General features: G+C 38.9%; 1 protein-coding gene across 1 annotated transcript in view; it reads left to right on the forward strand.

The window, feature by feature from the left end:
- The window catches only part of TRAPPC12 (trafficking protein particle complex 12), a 169699-nt gene extending 153030 nt beyond the window's left edge, over window positions 1-16669 (forward strand). Inside the window, exons 9-11 of the mRNA XM_006882852.1 lie at window positions 15157-15257; window positions 15980-16067; window positions 16427-16669. Of these exons, the coding sequence (XP_006882914.1) occupies window positions 15157-15257; window positions 15980-16067; window positions 16427-16669 (432 nt within the window). The remainder of the gene's footprint in view (window positions 1-15156; window positions 15258-15979; window positions 16068-16426) is intronic.
- Window positions 16670-20068: the final 3399 nt, after the last annotated feature.

Below are 20068 nucleotides of genomic sequence, written 5' to 3' on the forward strand. Positions count from 1 at the left end.
GTCAATGAAACACAAGTAGACATTCCTCTGGTATTCCCTGCTTTCAGCCAAGATCCATCTAACATCAGCTACAATATCTCTGGTACCACGACCCCTTCTGAAACCAGCCTGGACTGCTGGTAGTTCTCTGTTGATGTGCTGTTCCAGTCGTTTTTGGATAATCTTCAGTAAAATCTTGCTTGCATGTGAAATCAATGAGACATTTTCATAAATAAATTAATTATAATTAATGTTATAAAACATCTAACTGAATGAAAAACCAATTAGTCAATTTCCACTCAATTTTTTTAATATATAGAGCCTATATAGTGGTAGCTCATTATCTGACCCAGAAAGACAAATTCTCTAAGGCCAATGTATTGTTTTGTATTATTTCAGTGTATAATTGATGATTACGTACACTTTCTGCTCTGTTCTCTCTAGCTCTTTTTTCACTTTTCTTTTCATAGTGAAACTGCAGTGGTAACTGTTTTCAACAAATGAAAGACCAGCCTATACCTCGGGTAGAGTGACATCTTTTAAATCAAGTTTAAAATCGATAATACTGTGCAAAACAGGACTAAAACCTTTTTAACATTTTATTGTGTTTTAGGTGAAAGTTCACATAGCAAATTCCTTTTTCCCGTCACTAGTTTATATGCAAATTGTTTTGTGATATTGACAATTTCTACAGTGTGTCAACACTTTGACTCTTTTCCCCTTGAAATTGCTGTTTACCTTCATCCGGTTTCCCTACCTCTCCCTATCTTCTCACCTTATTTTGAGGAGTTGTTTTCCTCTTGTCCTCATATAGCTGAATGTTCTAAAGATCATGTTCTTCACATTGTTAGCTTTGTAGTGCTTTCTGTTATTTAGCTGGTTGGTGGCCTCTAGGAATATTCTCAATTTCAAGTTAGAAAGTTTCTCAGGGCAACTAGAAACCTGGTAAGTTGGTTTAAGGGGATATGTCCCCCATTGAATTTTGTTCTCCATATTTTAAACCCTTTCTAACTAGGGCTTTCTTTTGTGCACTTTGTCGGAATAATTGGTAGTCAGAACTGGGCACTATATAGTCCTTCAGGCCTCAAGTTACAGGGCACAGTGGTTCATCTAATAGAATAAAATCTTATGTGTGAATCAAATAGAGTTTACATGGACATTAAGTTTCTATATAATTCTAATACACTCTTTAAAAAATAATAATACACTTTTGTCTTACTTTTATTGTGTTTCAAATACTGCATTGAAGTGTACCTTAAAGCTATTACTAAAATATCATGTGAGCTAAAGGCAGGAGACTCATTTAACACATCAAAAATTGCTGGACAGAAAAAGAAGGTACCTTGGCAGATAGCACTGAAGGAGCACCACAGATTTCCTGCTTGGACTCCTAATAACTGACTAGCAATTTTAATATTTCAAAATACATTTTATGTTTGAATAGCTATCCTAATTCTTTACAAGAAGTTCATAATGTAACTCTGGTTACCACGGGCAGGGTCACCTGTTCAATTTGTGTGCTATTCACATTTCAGGTGGAACAATCTGACTTGAAAAACACAATACATTAAAAGATTTTCTTTTAGGTTACTACATAGATATAAAGGAGTGAGTCAATGTCTCACCTTTGCCGACTCCATCAGTTATGATTTTCTTATGTCTGTATACCCTTCCATCTACACTGCACCCATGATCAGTGATACATTCATTTATTTAAAAACTGAATGCCTTTTTCTGATCATTCTTATATTTCTTCATGTCCTCGTCATGCAGAGCTTCCTTTAAAGCAATTGTATATTCCATACCCAAAGAAGGTGTAGGTGGATGGTGAGAAAGAGATAATCATGATAGAATAGTAATTTCTACTTCTGAAAGGAAACTTGTATTATAGGAGAGGCTTGAACTATTTGTATTCCAAGAAAGTTTCTCACATAGTCTAAATTAAAGAAATCCTCAAGTAATCATATCTTTAAGCTTTTGAGAGGAACTTTATTCACTTTCTTTGGAGTTATTTCACTTGATGAAGATTCAGTCCTTTAAAGATCTTTTTAGGCAGTTGTTTTTATATCTCATAAAAAACTACAACACCCCCACAAAAAAAAAATTAAAAATGAACAGAGGGCATGAAAAGACAGTTCTCCAAAGAAGGCCTTCATATGGTCAGCAGACATAAGAAAAATGTTCAAGATCATTAACTATTAAAAAGATACAAGTCAAAACAGCAATGAAATACCATCTCAGTCAATAATGGGGAAATGCAAAACTGCAAACAACAAAAGCTGGTACAAGACTGGAACTTGCATACACTGCTGGTGGAACTGTAACGTAGGACAGTCACTATACAAAGCAGTTTGGCACTTGGTTAGAAAGTCTGAAAAAGAAATAGCATGTGATCCAGAATTCTCACTATGAGGTATATATACTAAAGAAATAAGAACTATAATACAAATAGATAGACGTGTACCCATGTTCATCACAGTATTATCTGTGGTGAATTAAAGAAACTATGATACATTTCACCTAGAGCAATTAAAGGCAAGCCGAGGGCTGTGGATTAGAGTGGTTGCTGTGAAGCTGAACACTGTGACACTGATGAGTCAAATGTGAGAATGGTTACCCATGGTGGACAGTGTTTGGTGAAGCTCCCCTATTAAAATAAGCTTGGAAGCAGGAGTGGCATCCACTTTCCTAAGAGCTTACCTCTGGAAACCCTATGAACCGGGGGAAAGGACGAAAATGATGCAGGTGACTGGGTCTTTCATTCCTAGGGTTGCATGAGTTGCCTATGACACGACGTCACTTAACAACAGCAACAGCATAGAGAGAGATCAGTTGGCCTAGTGGACAGAAAGTCATGCTCCCAAGCCAAAGGTGGGTGACTCTAATCCACAGCCCTCAGGCCAGCCTTTAATTGTTTTTGGTGAAACACTCTCCTAGGTCGTATAACCCTGGTATGTCCACTTGCTGTACAGAGGTAATTTGTCATTGCTGTGACGCTAAACACTGTGACACTGATGAGTCAAATGCGAGAATGGTTACCTATGGTGAATAGTATTTGGTGGAGCTCCCCAATTCAAACAAGCTTGGAAGCAGGAGTGGCGTCCACTTCCATAATAGCTTGCCTCTGGAAACCCTATGAACCTGGAGAAAGGACGAAAGTTATACAGGTGTCCAGGACGTTCGTTCATAGGATCACAAGGAGTCACCTACGACTCCACGGCACTTAACAACAACATGATACATTTGCATAATGCAGTATTTTTGTTGTTGACATGTGCTGTTGAGTCAGCTGTCACGCATGACAACCTTATGAACAGTGGCTCTACAACTTGCCCTGTCATGAACCCTCCTCAGCATTGCCACACCTGACCCCATTGCCACAGTCACTATGTAAGTCCATCTCATCCAGGGTCTTTCTTTTTTGCACTGACCTTCTGCCCTTCAAAGCATAATAAACTTCTCCAAGTATTAGCCGCTCTTAGCAACATGCCAAAGTATATGAGACAAGTGTCAAAATCCTTGCCTCCAAGGAACAAAATGGTTTCGCCTTCTCCAGGACAAACCTATTTATTTTCTTCTCGGTCCTTGGTATGTTCAGTACTCTTCTCCAGCACTGCAACTCAAAACGTATTGATTCTTCTGTCATCCTTAGTCATTGTCCAGCTCTCAAATGTTGTTGCTATTGTTATTGTTAGGTGCCATAGCAAGCAATTTAGAAGACCATAGCTTGGATCAGGCACACCTTAGCTTTTAGGTTGACATCTGTGCCCTTTGGCACTCTGGAGAATTCCTTGACCGCAGATCTTCCCTATGCAACTCATCTTTTTATTTCCTGACTACTAGTGTCACATGTGTTAATTGTAGTGTGGATCTCAGCAAGATGAAATTGTTGTTATGTGCCAGCAAGTCGCTTGCGACTCATAGCGACCCTATGTACAGGAGCTCTAAACACCGTTCTATCCTGTGCCCACCTAGCCATCTCAAACGCACTTATTCCCACCACTCCAGTCACAGAATCGATCCATCTCATCAAGGGTCTTCCTCTCCTGTGCTGTCCCTCCACTATCCCAAAGATGATGTCCCTCTCCAAGGACCAGCCCCTCCTTGCAAAAGGCCCAAAGTATGTCAGACGAAGCTTCAGAATCTTTGATTCCAAGGAGCATTCCGACTTCACCTTCTCCAGGACAAACCTGTTTGTTCTCCTAGCAGTCCATGGTATATTCAATACTCTTCTCCAGCACCACAGTTCAAAGGCATCAATTCTTTTTCTGTCAACCCTATTCACTATCCAACTCTCTGATGCATAGCACATAATTGTGAAGACCATAGCCCGGATCAGGTGCACCTTAGTCTCCAGCCTGACGTCATTGCTCTTCAGTACTCTTGAGAGGTCCCTCACAGCTGACTTTCCCAATGCAATTCATCTCCTGATTTCCTGGCTGCTGTTACCAAGAGTGTTGATTGTGGAAGCAAGTAAACTAAAACTGTGAACTATTTCAATCTCTTCACCATCCATACTGATGCTGCCAGTTAGCCCAGTGGTGAGAATCTTTGTTTTCTTGATGTTGAGCTTCAGTCCATCTTGGAGGCTGCAGTCCTTGACCTTCTGCAGCAAGCGCTTCAGGTCCTCCTCAGTTTCAGCAAGCAGGGTTGTGTCATCTGCATAATGCAGGTTGTTGATGACTCTTCCACCAATCCTGATGCTACATTCCTCCTCATACAGCCCAGCATCTTGGATAATCTGTTTTGCATACAGATTGAAAAGGTATGGAGATAGAATACATCCCTGATGAACCCCCTTCTTCATTTTGAACCATGTTGTGTCTCCTTGCTCTGTTCTGACGACTGCCTCTTGGTCCAAGTATAGGTTTCGCATTAGCACAATCAAATGTTCTGGGATTCCCATTCTTCTCAGAGTCAGCCACACTCTGTTGTGATCCACACAGTAAAAAGCCTTTGCATAGTCAATGAAGCACAGATAGACATTCTTCTTTGCTTTCTGCCAAGATCCATCTAACATTAGCTATAATATCCCTAGTACCATGACCTCTTCTAAATCCAGCCTGCACATCTGACAGTTCTCTGTTGACATATTGTTCCAAACGTTTTTTGGATAATTTTTAGCAGAATCTTGCTTGCATGTGATATTAATGATATGTTTGATAATTTCCGCTCTCCGTTGGGTCACACAGTTTAAATATTTTTCCATCTATGCAACCCTAAAAAAATAATTCACAAAACACTGCAAAATATGGATGAACTAGAGAACATTATATTGCATGAAATAAGTTAGTCACAAAATGTATAGGGCTGTGTAGTGAATTTTTTAGGTCGGGGAGTACTATGCCTCCTACTTCATTTTTGTGTTTCAAAAATCCTTTGCTTATTCAAGGTCTCTTTCCTTTCTAGATAAACTTGACAATTTCCTTTTTTATCTCCTTGAGAAGTGAGTTTGGTATCTGTATTGGGATTGTGTTGAACATGTAGATTGCTTTTGGTAGGACTATAATTTTCCCCATGTTCAGTCTTCCTATCCATGAACAGGGAACATTTTTCCATTTATTTAGATCTTTTCTTGTTTCTTAAAGAAATGTTCCACAGTTTTCTTTGTATAGATCTTTTTTGTCTCTGGTTATGTTCATTCTTAATTTGTGGTTAGTTTCCTTCTCTGAGTTCCATTTGTTTCTTTAATTATGAATTTTAGTTGGGTTTGGTACCCAAAAATATATCCACAAGGTTGAGTTTGCTGATTGTATAGTTTAGATCTTCTGCATCTTTGTTAAGTTTCTTTTGAGTTGACCTATTCTTTGGTGAAAGTGGTGTGTTACTGTGGTGCTGTCAATTTCTTCAGTTCTGTTAACTGTTGTTTTATGTATTTTGCAGGTCTGTGATTTGGTGTATAATTGTTGACCAAGGTTACGTCTTCTTAATCTGCTTTGCTTTTTTTAATCATTAGTGCCCTTCCTTATCTTTTACGGTGGTTTTCATCCTGAAGTCTATTTTATCAGAGATTAGTATTGCCACTCCTGCTTTTCTGTGGATGCCTTTTGCTTGGTATATCTTTTTCCAGCCTTTGATTTTGAGTCTGTATTTCTCTTAATTTCTTAGATGTGTCTTTTTTCCTTTTGATTGGTGCATTTATTCATTCACACTAAGTATGATTATTGACAGGCAAGGTTTTATCCTTGCCCTTTTGTTATGTTTCTCTTTTTGTTTGTTTGTTTGTTTCTAATTACTATGGTCCATCCACTTTGCTTTGGTGTCTCTGTGTGGAGGATATCCCTTAAACGTTTTTGTAGATTTGGTATTCTTCTTACAATTCCTTACTACTTTTCTGTAAAGGATCCAATTTCTCCTTCATATTTGATGGAGGTCTTTGCTGGGTACAGGATTCTTGGCTGGCAATTTTTTTTTCTTTCAACTTTCTATATATGCATCCAATTGTCTTCTTGCTTACTTGTTTTTACTGAAAAATCTAGAACTTAATCTAATTGCTTTTCCTTTATAAGTGACTCTTTTTCTCATTCTGCTTTTATCCTTATCTTTTATTTTGGAGAATTTGACTATGATATAACTTGATGCTTTTCTTTGTGGATCTAGTCCTTTTTTTTTTAATCTAGTCTTTTTTTAATGTTTGCTGAGCTGCTTGAATGTGGATTTTCTCATTCTTCTTAATACCTGGAAAGTTTTCTTCTAGTACCTCTTCCACAGTTTTCTCAGTGATTTCCCTTCCCGCTCTCTCTCATATTCTGGAATTCAAATAATATGTGAGTTATTTTTATGTCACCCCATGTGATTCTAATGGTTTCTTTCTTTTCTTTATGTCTTTTCTCTGATTTTTCTTCTAGTATGTTTCCAGTGAGCTTTTTGTCTTCCAGCTCTCTCTGCTCCATTTCTTCTGTTCTACTTTCTTGTCCCTTCAGCTTGTTGGACACCTCTGCCATTTCAGTCTTAATATTCTAGATTGCATTTTCATGTTTTTCTGTTATTTCCAGTCCTGGGTTGGCTATACCCTGTTTTGTGGTGATTTTTTTTTTAAGTTCTTATACCTCTTTATCTAAAGTTTCAATTATTTCTTCCATCTCTTCCATTTTCTTCCATAGTTGTGCAATTTCCTCCTCATTGATATATTTCTTCTCTTTGTCTCTGGAATATTCACTTTCTTAATGGCTTTCATTTTTTTCTTCCATATTTGCTCCTTCTTCTGTAACTGTTCAAATAATTCCCCATCAATATATTTCTTTTGATTCTCTGCCTCTAGGATAGTCTCTTTATTTGTGGCTTCCATTGTTTTTCCAATCATTTGTATTTTTTCCCCCAGTAGCTTTTTAAATGCCTCCATATTAACATATATTTTCTGCCTTCCTGACTCTGGGGTTGTCATTTGATCTTCGGTTTGCTGTCCTTTTTTTGGAGAAGACTGAATTTGTTTTTTCAAAGTGTTTGATGCTTTCTTGACATGGGAAGTTTTTCTTGATAAGTGTTAGGCCATTGCTGTTATGTCTGTGTAAGTTGTTGATAGTTCTTATCTTTATGATGCTATTGATTAGTTGCCATCTTAAAATGTTCACTCTATAGGGTAAGCCTCTCACTCTACTGAAAGTTTTCTCTGGGAAAAATTGCCTTTCCTAAAGTATTTTAGATTCTTTCAGGTTGCAGGGCAGCCCTGCAGAAATCTCATCTTTTTGTAATCCCCTCTCCCAAACTCTGTTGTCCTTCGTCTATGGAGTGGCTGAGTGGTGTGAGACCAGGTGTTCCACTTGAGTAGTTTCTGTCCAGGGAGGTTTCACGTCAGATGTCTTTATCACAGCTCATTGTGCCAGCTGACAAGGTCTTTCCCCTGCTTGTAGCTCTCTGTCCCAAACTGTCCTGTCCCATAGTGGTGGATGCAAGGATCCCCAAATACAGGGACCTCTCCCTGGGTAAGTTTCAGACCTTTCTCTTCTCCACATGTCCCTAAAACCTCTGGGGAAGAGTATCTCACCTGATGTCGCCTTCTCTCCTGAAGCATCATGCCTTCCTTTGTCTCTGGAGTGGCACAAGATCAGGAGTGTCAACTTAAGCAGTTTGCATGCAGGGAGTTTTCAAGTCAGCTCAGTGTACCAGCTGAGAAAGTCTTTACTCCGCTTGTAGCTTGTCCTGTTTGGCACCTGGGATGGCTATGCAGTGGCAGAAGCAGAAGTCTGCAAATGGAGGGACCTTTCTCCAGGGGATTTTTCAGTTCCTTCTCTTCCCTGCACACACCTGAAAGGCTCTGGGAAGAGTGTCCCTTGTGATGATGCTTTCTCTACTGAAATCTAATGTCTTCCTTTGTCTCTGGAGTGGCAGGCGATCAGGAGTGCCAACTTAAGCAGTTTGTGTGCAGGGGGCTTTCAGGTTAGTTCTCTTTCTTGCAGCTCAACTCTTTCCCCTGTAAGTACCCCTCTGTCCCAAACCTCCTTTGTAGCTTTGAGAATGTTTTTAAATAGTCACTGACAATATACAATGACTTTGTGCTATTGAGTCTGAACGGATTCCTGGCTGACCCTTCCCAGCAGTGGGTTTCCAGAGGCAGTAAAATCACATGGGAAGAGATTTCCCACTTGTCTCTCACAGAACAGCTGGTGGATTTGAACCACATGCCTTTGGATCAGCAGCACAGCTCCTTACCACTTAGCTACCAGTGCTCCATCAGTAACTTTAGGAAAGCTGTTGTCGTTACTTGTCATTGAGTCTCTTGTAACTCATAGCGAACCTTATGTACAACAGTTCTGAACCCTGCTGTATCCTGAGCCAATCTTACCGTCTCTGACACAACCACCTCCCAATACCCAGTCATTGAGTCAATCCATCTCATCCACAGTCTTCCTCACTTGTGCTGTCCCTCTACCCTCCCAAGAAAGTATTGAAATTGAAGAGAAGGGAAGGGAGGGGAGGGGAGGGAAGGGGAAGGAAACAGAAAAAGAAAAGAAAAATCAACAAGTAACTATGATATAGAGGAAACCGTAGAACTGAGAATTTTAGATCTTGCCATATATCCGAAATGCTGTCACATGGCAAGAAAAATTTCTTTGTTCAGGATAAGATTGACTGCACTGTGGTAACAAAATCATTCACGTTTCTCATTGTCTTCAGTTAATTTAATCTCTTAACCATGCTTACAGTCCGCCGTGGATCCAACAGCTCCTTCCCGTTTGGCAGTTCAGGGATTCAGTCCTCTTTCTTGTAATTAGGCCGTCAGAAACATGTTGCTTCCAGATTGCTGTAGGAGCAGGAAGAGAAAATTGACACCAGCCTTTGACCAGACTTAGTCCAGTGGCCCCGTTTAAGTGAAAAGAACTCAAAAGGCTTTTTCCAGAAGGAGTGGGAAATCTATCCCTGCCACAGACAGTACACTTATGAGTTGTTGCTCCAATGGACAGAACGTTAGGTTAGAGTTCCAATGCAATATATTTCCCTAGATTGTGTGCTGCCAACCTAAAGGCATGCTAGTCAATTCCGCCAACTGCTTACACAGGAGAAATTTGGCCAGTTTCCTCACATGCCATTTATTGCCTCTGAAAAGCGACAGGATGGGAAGTTTTGAGTAGATTCCAACTTGCCACTACACAATAACAAAATATTGTAGTCAGTGGTTTTGTGTATATGCACCATGTGCTCATCTCATAAGCTTTTGGTATCACTTTGATCTCTTTGTAAAAGTATTAGAAGCTTTGCACCTTTCTCTGCTCTCTGGAAAATGGTTATTTTGCAATTATCTGTTCCTGAAAAGTTTGGATCATTTACGAAATACCTGTGCCAGGTGCACTCTGAGTATATGAGTAGCAACTCTTACCCATTTTCATAAATTTATTACTTGCATTATTACGCTTTTGTATTCTATGGCTGAGGTTTCCTTTCTCTTTATGATACCATTTTGATAATTTAGTGTGTCCTAGGAAATCATCTGTTTGATCCATGTTTTTTTACGTTTATTTGTATAGCATTTTGCAAAATCTCATTTACTTTCCTTTTTACCTGTGGGAGCTTTGGTGGCCTAGTCGTAAAAAGTTGTGCTGCCAATCTGAAGGCACATGGTTCAAATCTACTTGCTGCTCCACGGGCGAAGAACGGGCAATCTTCTTCTAATTGCTTCTGAAAACCTCAATTGAAGGGTTAGAAATCAGTCAGTTCCAACTTGACAGTATAGTTATTTCTTCTTTCATTTATAAATTTATTTATGCTTTGTTTTTCTTGATTATTTTATCTTATTTTATTTTTCAAATAACTATTTTCTAGGTATTTCTAGTTCTCGCTACTCTAGAATACATTTCATTTCCTTTTATGTTGTTTAATTTTTTAATGTGATTATTGTTGTTAGGTTCCTGCCATCAAGTAGAGTATAACTCATAGCAACCCAAAGAACAAACGATCTGAAACCAGTCCTGTCCTGCACCATCCTCACACTTTCTGACACACAATAGCCCATTGCAGCAGTCATCATGTCAGTCCACCTGGTTGAGGGTCTTCCTCTCCTTCACTGACCCTCCACTTTTCCCAACATCATGTCCCTCTCCAGGGAATGGCACCTCCTAGCAATAGGTCCAAAGTATGTGAGGTGAGGCCTCATCATTCTTGCCTCCAAAAAGCACTGTGGCTGTGCCCTCTCCAAAACATAGCTATTATTTTTTTTGGTCATCCGTGGAATGTTCAGTTCTCTTCTCCAGTACCACAGCTCAAAAGTATCAATTCTTTTTCTGTCATCCTTATTCATTTTCCAGGTCTGCATAGCTAGTAATTGGAAAGACGATGACCTGAATATCACTACTCCTCAATAATTTGGAAGGGTCCCTAACTGCAGATTTTCCCATTGCAATGCATCCCCTTATTTCCTGACTGCTTGTATCTTGACTAACTCCTAGTAAGTTGGTAGGATTTTAAATTTCACTTACATTTTAATAATTATAAAGATATAAACTTATTTTCTAATCACCGAAAAATCAGTAGGTGGCAAAGAATATAACAAGACTTTTCTATTACCTTTCATTGTAGTTTTGTTTATTCTAGTAACAAGTTTCTAAGACTTCATTGTACAGAATGTCAACACATGGGTCTAGGAGGTGGACAGACACAATACATGGCATGTAAGAAGGACTTCATAAATCTTTGCTAATAGCTATTATAATCTTCATGTGGATATGAAACAATGCCTTGTTTAAAGTGGTTTTCCATTTTCATTAAAGTGGATATTTTTATTTTAAGATATTAACTATTTAAGCTTAGGGCAGTGTCATTCATTGATCCCACTCTGACCTTCGATTCTTTTTAATTAATTAATAAATTAAAATTATGTAGTGGAAAACTTCAAACCACTCTACACTTTTTAGTAGAAAAGAAGCCATGTCTCTGTGTGTGTGTGTGTGTGTGTGTGTGTGTGTGTGTGTGTGAGAGAGAGAGAGAGAGAGAGATTTAATGATTTGTTTGATTTTCTCCCTTCTAATATGGTGAGCAAGGAGGCCTGGTGACACAACAGTTGTCTGCTCAGAAAAGTCGTAGTTCATACCCACCTAGTGGCTCTGAGGAAAAGACCTGACAATCTGCACCAAAAAAATTACCATATTTTTGTGAAAATAATCTGTATATTGTAGCCTAGTGGCAACAAGGTGTGCTGCAGTCCCGAAGGCACGCAGTTCAAATCCACCAACTGCACTGCAGGAGAAGGATGGGCATTCTCTACCCATGCAATTAACCGCCTTTGAAAACCTGCTAGAGGGTCAGCTATGGGTCGATTCCAACTTTGTTGTACACAGCAGCAACAACAATCTGTATATTAAGTTTTTTAATGTTCTCCACTTAAGCAAACCATGCTTTTATTTTTACATATTGTGATATAAAAATTTAGCATAATATGCTCTCAGAAATAATTTAAGGAGGGCATGGTTGGCAAAGAAAGACAATTGATGCCTTTGAGCTGTGGTGCTGGAGAAGAGTGTTGAATATACCATGGACTGCTAGGAGAAGAAACAGGTTTGTCCTGGAGAGGGTGAAGCCAGAATGTTCCCTGGAGTCAAGGATTCTGAAGCTCCATCTGACATACTTTGGGCATGTTGTTAGAAGGGACTGGTCCCTGGAGAGGGACATCATGTTTGGGAGAGTGGAGGGACAGCGCAGGAGAAGAAGACCCTCGATGAGATGGATTGATTCTGTGAGTGAAGTGGTGGGAATGAGTGTGTTTGAGACAGCGAGGTTGGCACAGGATAGAACGGTGTTTAGGGCTCTTGTACATAACCCTCCAGCTGGTTCTCAAAGGCAGGAAATCACACAGGGTAAATTGCCCATCTTTTATTCTGTGGAGATGCTGGTGGATTCAAGTCACATACCTTTGGTTTGGCGGTACAATTCCTTACTAAGCCATCAGAGCTCCCCCAAAAAGGATCATGGCATCAGGACTAGAAGAAGACTCATCAACAACCTGTGTTAAACAGTCAACATTATATTTGCAGAAAGTGAAGAAGACCTAAGAACTTACTGCAGAAGATCAAAGAACAGACTTCAGTGTGGAATGCATCTCAATCAACATCAAGAAAAAAATCCTCTTAACTGGACCAGTAGACAACATCATGATAAATGGAGAAAAGACTGAAATTGTAAAACACTTCATTTTACTTAGATCCACAGTCAGTACTCATGGTAACTATAGTCAATGAATTAAAAGATGTGTTGCATTGAGAAAAATACATTGTCAAGGGCCTCTTTAAAATGCTAAAAAGCAGGGATATCAGTTTAAAAACCAAAGTGCACCTAATTCAAGGCATGGTGTTTGTCATTGCTTCATATGCAAGTGAAAGTTGGATTATTAGTAAGAAAGACGCAAGAAGATTTGAGGCCTTTGAATTGTGATATTGGTGAAGAATGCTAATTGTTTAATGGACTGCCAAAATGAACAAACAAATGTGTCATAGAGGAAGTGTGACCAGAAGCAAAGGATGGTAAGATATCATCTCTCATACTTTGCATGAGGCCCCAGTCCTTTGTAAAACACATCATACTTGGGAAAGTGGAGGGTTAGCAAAAGAGAAGACACTCAACAAGGTGGAATGATACAATTATTGCAAAGATAAAATTGAGTATGGATGAGATTATGAGAATCATGGACAAGGTTTCCATCCATTGTTCATAAGGGTTGCTATGAGCTATAAGGAGCTTTGATGGTCTAGTGGCAAGAACTGTGCTGCAATCCCAAAGGCCCATGGTTTGAAGCCACCAGCTGCTCTGCAGGATAAGGATGGGCAATCTCCCATGTGATTCACTGCCTCTGAAAACCCACCAGTTCTGACTCTATGGTACATAACAACAATAACAACGAGCTATGGTCAACTGGATAGCTCCTAACAACAACTGTCAGAATACTGTGCTTGTCGATTGGCCCTGAAAATAAAAAACAAACCCAAAACAACCTTGTATTTTCACCTTTCCCTGTGTTTAAGGCTTTTTCATTATCGAATTCCCCCCCCCTATATTTCTCATTAAACTTTAGATCATTATTTTAGTTTTGAAGGGGAAAAAATACAAAAACAAAAACTGCTCAGTCTCCCTTGTATAAAACTAGGGCTTTGGACAGCTTCATTATGATTTGACCTCTTCCTCAGAATCTGCATTTATACCCTGAATCATCCTGAATCAGAATCTTTATTTTATATTTATATTTTAACAGGAAATTCTTATTATGTATTCCCTGAGAAGCTTGTCAAAATATAATTATTAATATACTTTACTGCGGGATCTTGTTAAAATACAGGATCTGATTCAGTACATCCTGGGAGAAAGTATAGACTCTTGGCAGGAAGTCAAACCTAAAGAACAAGTTCAAAGCCCCAAATAAAATTCAACTGTGATTAACTCTCTACTGACTGCAGTTCTACTGACTGCAGTAAAGGTCAATGTCAAGTTATCAGGAGCCAGATCTATAGAAGTCAGCTGTCTGCTCCCAGTATTACTCCTCTGTTCCCAAACTTAATGGAGGTAGGCTTTATTGAAGAAGCTGATAGTTTTCCTAACATGTTTAATAGTATTTGGATTCTGTGTGTGTGTGTGTGTGTGTGTGTGTGTGTGTGTGTGTACTGTCAAATCAGATCTGAATGGCATAGGAGAAGATTAACGCCCTCTCCAGCAGAGCATCTGGCGGATTTGAACTGCAGTATTTGGATTTTTTTTTCAGTATCTTTTTCTATTGCTATGACAAACAGTCTTGACATTTGTAATTTTCATAGTGTCCATTGCTATACTTGTCTCACATACTGATAAAATAGATATGAGGCTTGTAGTAGTATGTTAGAATTGTAAACTTTTTTTAATTTAAGAGTCATTTATTTTCTTTCTGCTTTATTTAGTGTTATGCAAGTATTTATTTCAAAGAGTATAAGCTACAACACTCTTTAATAAGAGTGACAAAACCTTCCTTGCTAAAAGTGAGTATGTTTTGAAGCATTTACTAAAGAAGCCTTCAGTGTCTGTTACACGTCAACATAAAGAAAACATCAAGTCCTTACAGACGGGGCCAGTAAGCAACCTCATGATAAACGGAGTAAAGATTGAAGTTGTCACATATTTCATTTTACTTGGATCTACAATCAACCCTATGGAAAGAGCATTCAAGAAACGTTACTGTTGTTGAGCAATAGAACTGATGCCTTTGAATTGTAATGTTCTTGAAGAGTATTGAAAATTATACACCATGAACTATCTTGGGAAAAAGTGAAGCTAGAGTGCTTCTTAGAAGCAAGGATGGTGAGATTCTGCCTCACGTACTTGGGGCATGTTACCAGGAGGAGCAAGTCCCTGAAAAATAGACATCATGCTGGGAAAACAAGAGCACCTACGTCAGCGGGACCCAGTGGCTCCAACAGTGGGCTCAATCAAGCACAGCCGAGTTTGTGAGGCTGGCACAGGACCAGAGAGTGTTTGGTTCCGTGGTACATAGGGTTGCTATGAGCCAGAGCTGACTTGATGGCACCTAACAGTGTAACTCCACTATGCCTTTAAATGTTTCTCAGGTTTTTGCAAATTTTAATGATTAGTAATTAATCGCCAGTTTCCTCTGCCTAGCATGTATAAATTGACTTTACATTTCATGATGATATGCGGGAACTATATAAATGGGTGGATAGTTCTGTTTTCTGACTTATTAACTGAACTGACAGAACAATTTTGTCAAAGCAGATCGGAGACATAAAAACAGCTGAAAAGTATTTTCAAGACGTTGAGAAAGTAGCACAGAGATTGGATGGACTACAGGGCAAAATAATGGTTTTAATGAACAGGTATGTATTTCTCTTTCTCTCTCTGTAGTTTTTCCCCCTCTGAAATTTACTAAGAGAACTTAAACTATACTTAGTGAGTAGTAAACTCTCTAGAGAGAGAATGCGTTTGTTCGATATCTCTCAGAACTGATACTGAATACATCATAGATTTGTGAGGTATACTAATGTGCTTTTAGTCATAAAAATTTATTTTAAGGAGATTTTTCCTCTTGTTTTACAAATTACTACATTTCTATTACCCTGTTTTCAACATAAATTTGCATAGATGTTTATTATTGCTAGCGGGCCAGTGATTTTGGATTCATGTGTTTTGGTGTTCTGTGATCAGATTTTATGAGTAAAACAATAGTGTCACTTTGTTGTGAACATGTTTATTAAGATGAACTCTCTGCTCAATATAAATCCTACGCACAACAACAGAAAGTAAAGAAAATAGCAGGAAATTACAGTTAGGTGAAGTTACTATTCTAAATTAATAAAAGTTAGACTTACTTCAGTTTGCTAGCCAGAATGTATGATGTGGTTCAATCAACCAAAATGTCACTACCTCCATCTGGAAAGCATTAACACCCAGACTACTCAGAATTACACTTGGAAGAGCAAATGTCAAATGTTCATATCTTTGCAGGTTTTTTTTTAAAGCCACACTATCAGTTTTGTTGGTATACACAAACATCTTGACTTTTCTTGGTTAACTGCTTTATATGTCACTTACATTGCAGAGCTTTCCTTCACCTTGGTCAGAATAACTTTGAAGAAGCCCACAAATTCTTCACAGAAATTTTACGGATTGAGCCAACAAATGCAGTGGTAAGATTCCCAAAGAGAAATATACACAAGTAAGCCTCGGAGCCACAGCATTTCTCAGGAATTCTCAAAGTGTACTCTACAGCGAATTTAAAATCACACCTACTGGCCACCCCCAAGCCCACTGGCATCACCTAGCTCGTAGTGGTTGGTAGGGGAGGGTCTCAGACCTGCCTGAGCACTAACCTCTTGCACAGCTTTGCACAGCCATCCACCCAGCATGAACAATGGCAGTCCTGGTGCTTAGGAGCTACAACTCGGTTCAGGGATAAATAAATATGATTGTGAATTGACGGCCAGTGATGTCTTTCTAGTATGTGATCTCTTTGTTCTAATTCTGCACACGTGCTCCATTTCTCTAGGCGAATAACAATGCTGCCGTGTGTCTGCTTTATCTGGGGAAGCTGAAGGATTCCCTCCGGCAATTGGAAGCAATGGTACAGCAGGACCCTAAGCACTATCTGCACGAGAGTGTGCTTTTCAACTTGACAACCATGTATGAGCTGGAGTCGTCCCGGAGTATGCAAAAGAAGCAGTCCCTGCTGGAGGCAGTCGCTGTCAAAGAAGGGGACAGCTTTAACACGCAGTGTCTCAAGTTAGCATAGGTCATTTCCTAATGGCCCGTCCCCTCCAGAATGACGAAGGTTTTCATAGACCATACAAATGGGAGTTAATATGTGACTGTAACTCTTCATTCAATAAAACCTCCTTCATTGTAGTTTGGGAAAGTGTCATCTTGAACTTGAGCCACAACCCAGGCTTAGGCTGTTCTGGCAGTTTGTTGAACTTGAGCCAGCTTAATCCCTGCAGCTCTGCCACTACTTATGAAGAAAAGGGAGTAAACACACCATTAGAATGGTATTCAGAAAGAGAAAATCCATATTATGCACTAGATCCCCTTTGTTTATTCTGGGAAGCTAACCTGCTTCGTTTATTAATTTCTGAATATCCTCAGAGAAAGGCTGAAAAGTATAATACAAACCATTCTCTCTGTATGCTTAAATGTTCTAGAGAATTTATAAATAATGGAAGAGAAATACCAAACAGAGATTGCCATTCATCTTCTACCTTTCATTTCCCCCTCCCAAACCCCAAAACTAAAGGCATCAATTTTATTCATCTGATTCTTTTTCAGCCTCCTGTTGAAAACCTTGGACAAGCCTTGTGATGGGTGAAAAAATCCATCATTATTTCTCCTGTACATTATACATCATATGGAGAGAGGGGGAATGGTTGCATTTAGGGGGAGTGGGTAGAACAAAGGAATTCATAAGGCATAATGAAACAAAGGGAGAGCACTTAAAATCTATATAAACAGGTACATTAAAAGGTGCTTTGAACCAAGATGCATATGCATTTAAGTGTTCTTTTATGCCTAAGAATCACTACATTTGCTTTTATATTTATATAGTTAAGACCTACTTTAAAAAAAAAAGTCTGAAAATTTCTTCACTTTGATAAGGAACTTCTGTCAAGGATTCCTTAAATATCTAGCTCTTCTAATACATTTTAAAATATAATTCATGTTAAAGGCTCAGTGATACAAACATCTGTTGCATAAAACAAAGCTGTATTTCTATGTGTTTTGTAATAAAGCAGAAACACAAAAGTGTAGCATCTACCAGACAGACAGTCTCAATGCATTTGCTGAAAGAGAGATTAATTACACAATAAAATAGAAAAGAAGGTAAAGCAACCAATAGTATTGGCCACCAAAGTGATTTTAAATCTTTCTCCTCAAAAGACAGAAAAATAAAAACTTATTTTTTAAAAGCCCCCAAATCCAGTGATATAATTTGAAGCCCTTCACCTTGAGGGTTTTCCTTGAAATCTGGCTTCAGGGGATGAGGGGTGGAGGCTTTTCCCTCTGGCTCAAACCTGGAACCAAATTGTGGGGAGAGACAGATAGTCTTAGGGGGATTGTAAATGGATTATGGAATCTGTCATTTCTAGGTCAGTGGTTCAAAACGGTCCCAGGTCAGTTGTGCATAAAAGCGGATAATATTGCACAGTCTCCCGCTAGACATAAGCGAAGCAAATTAGAAATAGGAATCAAGGTTCACTATTAAAGTGGTATTTATATCCCAGAATCCAATCTTATTTCCCTGTAATTGGCACCTACAGTGAGAATGTACCAGGAGGCGACTGGGTCCTGGGGCAAAGATAGGTACTGTCTTTTTACTTTTCTTGGGTACAGCTCAACATACAGGCAGTGACAGGGCATGATTACCCCATCTCATTTGAGTTTTTTTATAGGCTTTAAAAAATAGAATAAAGACAATTTTTTTCCTATGGATGTCTTAATTAATATCTGTGATAATCTCTATTTTATCTAGTTTACTCTAGGTTTTGTCTTTTAAAATCCCTAAAATTAGACCCAAGTAGAGTGGATATTTACCCTTAAAGACCTTAACTTTTACATATCACACCTACAAAACCAGAAACCCCATTAGATTGATAATAGCTAAATAATTCTTGAATCTTATTCTTTAAGGCACCCAAACCTTTTACGTTTTTAGATTCTACTCACTGCCATAGATTCCATTCTGACACGAGATGATTCCCTATTGTGTCCAATGCCATAAATATTGACAGGAGCAGATTTCCATCATCTTCTCCCTCAAAGCCACTGACAGATTGGAACCTCTGACATTTCTGTTAGCAGCCAGTATGTAATACTACCAGGGGTTCAGGTCTTTCATTCATAGGGTCACTATGAATCATCTACAACTCGATGGCACTTAACAGCAACAACATTGTAATACTACATCACCAGGATTCCTTCTTTATTTTTTTTTATTTATTTTATTATTATTTGGGTGTGTTTGTACTGTCAAATCAGATCCAACTGATACAGGAGAAGATTGCCCCTCCTTCTCCAGCATGTGGTGCATTCAAACCAAGTTCCTTCAGGAAGGGCTCCTTCTTTAAAGCACAGTCAAAACTCAAAAAATTCAAATCTGCTGCCATCAAGTCATAGTAAATAATCAATATATAAGTCACTGATCTTAGTTCTCTATATAAATTGCTTTTAATCATTACTCAAACTCATTGCCGTTGAGTTGGAACCAAATGATAGCTGTCTCCCCACTGGGTTTTCAGAGGGTGTAAATCGTACAGAGGAGAGTGCCTATCTTTCTTCCAAGGAGAAATTAAAACCACCTGCCTTTGGATTGGCATGCAACTTCTTACCCACTAGGCCACCACAGCTCCCTAATCATTACCAAAGGGGCATAAGGCCTTCTCAGAGAGTAACTAATACTAATTAGACAAGTCTTTGATGGCAGTATAGTAGGTTAAACAATGGACTGCTAACCAAAAGGTTGATGGTTTGAAACCACCAGCCACTCTGAAGGAGACAGTCCGCTTCAGTTAGGATTTGCAGCCTCAAAAGATTAAGAACAAGTCAGAATGAACTCTATGACTGTGGATTTGAGTTCCAGAACCTACTGTGATTCCCTGAGTTGCATAGTTAAGAACTCAACTACCAGCTAAAAGAGTGGCAGTTTTAATCCACCCACTAAGGGCAAAGGGAGTTAAATGTTGGGCTGCTAACCAAAACACTTGATGGTAAAACCTACTAACTTACTCCATGGAGGAAGATGAGGCAATCTACTCCTATGAAAATTACAGCCTTGGAAGCAATATAGGGCAGTTTCTAGAATCAGTGGTAGTAAATTTTGGGGTATTTTTTTGTTTTGTCATTTTTGAAGCATCTCAGAACATCAGCTTAGTTATTTCATTCTGAAAACATGGCCTTGAAAGCTATATGGAGTCCCTGAAATTACTGTCTTTAAACCTGGATAATCTTCAAACCTAGAACTAACTCACTACACCCTCATAGAGATCACCGAACATACTGAACAACATACTGTTCAGAACAGTCAGCTCTGTGAGGCAATCAGGACAGACAATGCCTGAACAAAGCAAAGCTCAAACAGGAAGAGGCAGGAAAGGGGTGCAAACAGAAACGGGACCTAGGGAGAAAACAAGAAGAGTGTTGT

The sequence above is a fragment of the Elephantulus edwardii genome, unplaced genomic scaffold (genome assembly GCF_000299155.1).
Source record: "Elephantulus edwardii isolate Elephantulus edwardi_28Jun2011 unplaced genomic scaffold, EleEdw1.0 scaffold00025, whole genome shotgun sequence".
Lineage (NCBI taxonomy): Eukaryota > Metazoa > Chordata > Mammalia > Macroscelidea > Macroscelididae > Elephantulus > Elephantulus edwardii.